The following is a 2,674-nucleotide window of genomic DNA, read 5'->3' on the forward strand; positions in this document are numbered from 1 at the left end:
GACAACTCAATGATGATGTGCCTGAAAGCCCCACCTAGTTTTCTAATCTGTCCAAAAGTATTGTGTGTTGAACACTGTCGAATGCAGCACTGAGGTCTAGTAGCATTAGTATTGAGGTTTTGCCAGAGTCTGTGTTAAGACGGATGTCGTTTACAATTTTAATAAGGGCGGTCTCAGTGCTTTGAAGAGGTCGAAATCCTCATTGGAAGTGTCATAGCAACCAGCTGATGCCAGGAAGTGATTCAGTTGCTGGAGGACAACTTTCTAAATGATTTTACTTGTGAAGGTTAGATTTGATATTGGTTTGTCGTAAATAATAGATTAATCTATGGTCCGCTTCTTTAAAAAGGCTTTAATAACTGCAGTTTTCAAGGCCTTTGGAAATGGCCTGATCGGATATACAGTAGTTAACTATTTGCAGTATGTCTATTGCTAGGCAGTCAAAAACATTCTTAAAGATGTAAAGTATCAAAGCAACAGGTGGAGGGCTGTTTTAGAGTCTAAGTTGTTAGAGCATATCATCGTTGCCACCTTACTTTTACCTGAACAGGGTGGTAGTCCAATATTTTTGGAAAATCACCAAATAACATCTGTTTCAGCTCTCACACACACACGCACGCACGCACGCACGCACGCACGCACGCACGCACGCACGCACGCACGCACGCACGCACGCACGCACGCACGCACGCACGCAGGGTATAAAGGCCTGTCTGGTCGCTAGGATCCACATCTACAGACCACAGGAGCTCAGGTACGTACCTTAATGCGTCATATATGAGAATCCATCACATATGTCCTCCTGACAGTGTGTGTGTGTGTGTGTGTGTGTGTAGGTCTGTCAACATGAAGCTGATACTCTCCATGTTCGTTGCTGCCTTCTTGCTCTCTGATGTCGAAGGTAATGTCGTTCCCTTGTTCCCTTCTGTCTCTGAATCACCCAAATCTTTCAACTGATTTAATTCCACTTTTCTTTACGTCTTAAACTATGTGGCTTTACTAAAACATATTTTAACCTCACTTTGCACTACAGCACTCACCACATTTTCTGCATGAAATGCGTTTTCTAGTTGATCCATGTGGTTGAATCAATGGCGGAGTAACATCCACGGTGATGAGTCCTGCTGACTGGGTCTCTCCACTCCTCCTCTCCAGGGCGCTCGCTGATGTTTCCTATGCAGACCTCCTCCAGCTTTGTGGAGCTGACGCCCGCCAAGCCGCTCAGCCTTGACGCCTTCACGCTCTGCCTGAGGTTCGCCACGGAGCTGCACCTGCCGCGGCAGGTCATCCTCTTCTCCTACCGCACGCAGCTCGTAGACGAACTCAACCTGTGGCGAGAGGCTGACGGCAGGTATGAACCGCGTGATTCCAAATGTTCCCTGAAAAGTTACTGCACCCATGAAATCATTGTGGAATTCATTAATAAATTCCGAACACAAGAGGAAACCTAGGATCATTTTAACAAAACGTATGTAGGGTAAAAATAGATTTGAGATAGTGTATGAACAAGTTCATTGCTACAAAACAAAGGCATTCTTCATGACCCCCTCAGAACATGGATTCTGACTGCCTCTCTTCTATCGTTTAATTCAGTGATTACACCCTTAGCCGTGTTTCAATCTCATTTTAAACCTCATTTTAAGCAAATCTGGGAAAAATAACTAACAGTCCACACTTACCTGTTGGTGCTACCAGCCTCGTCTTCAAACGCTAGGAGAAAATCCTGGAAGGCGCCGGCATTGGAAAAGCCGTCCTCTATTAACAGCTCAGATGGGTTGCGTACGCGTGACTGAAGGTTAAAAGGTTTCCACTGGAACCCAGCAGCGTTCTGGGGTCTCCGTTAACTTTGAGGAGCTGTGAACTCAGACACATGATCCTCTGGGCCGATTCCCGTCCACATGCGTGTTCACGGCGTGTTTGTTGGTCTTTAAGGTTGTCCCTGATCCTGGGCGAGAAGGCGATCGTTTCCTTTGTGGTTCCTGAGCTGGGACCCCTGGAGAACCACGTGTGTGTGGCCTGGGAGTTGAAGACAAGCAGGACCACCCTGTACCTCAACGGCCGGAGCACTGTGTCCCAGAGGCTCCAAATGGGCCACGGGTTGCGGCCGGGGGGCCGGGTGATCTTGGGCCAGGACGCCGACGCCCTCCTCGGGAACTTCGATGCCGACGAGAGCTTTGTGGGGGAGATCTTCGAGGTGAACATGTGGGACCGCGTCCTGCCTCCAAACGCAATACAACAGCTGTCCACTGGGAAATTTTTCTCCTCTGCCAACGTCATTGACTGGGCAACAGTGAAACTAAAAGGCTATGGGAACGTTGTGGAGTTCCAGGAGTCCTAGAAACAAACACCTATCACTAACAAACCAACCCTGCATTATGACGTTGACTACTAATGAACCCACCCTGCATTATGAGGTTGACTACTAATAAACCCACCCTGCATCATGACTTTGATCACTAATAAACCCACCCTGCATCATGACTTTGATCACTAATAAACCCACACTGCATCATGACTTTGATCACTAATAAACCCACACTGCATCATGACCTTGATCACTAATAAACCCACCCTGCATTATGAGGTTGACTACTAATAAACCCACCCTGCATCATGACTTTGATCACTAATAAACCCACCCTGCATCATGACTTTGATCACTAATAAACCCACC

At 47.2% G+C, this 2,674-nt stretch overlaps 1 protein-coding gene across 1 annotated transcript; it reads left to right on the forward strand.

The window, feature by feature from the left end:
- Window positions 1-792: 792 nt before the first annotated feature.
- LOC115535831 (pentraxin fusion protein-like) lies at window positions 793-2,354 on the forward strand. The gene is made up of 3 exons (XM_030347365.1): window positions 793-901; window positions 1,156-1,351; window positions 1,933-2,354. The coding sequence occupies exons 1-3, from the start codon at window positions 847-849 to the stop codon at window positions 2,336-2,338; spliced, it is 657 nt and encodes a 218-aa protein (XP_030203225.1). The 5' UTR covers window positions 793-846; the 3' UTR covers window positions 2,339-2,354.
- Window positions 2,355-2,674: the final 320 nt, after the last annotated feature.

Source organism: Gadus morhua, chromosome 22 (assembly GCF_902167405.1).
Source record: "Gadus morhua chromosome 22, gadMor3.0, whole genome shotgun sequence".
In the NCBI taxonomy this organism is placed as follows: Eukaryota; Metazoa; Chordata; class Actinopteri; order Gadiformes; family Gadidae; genus Gadus; species Gadus morhua.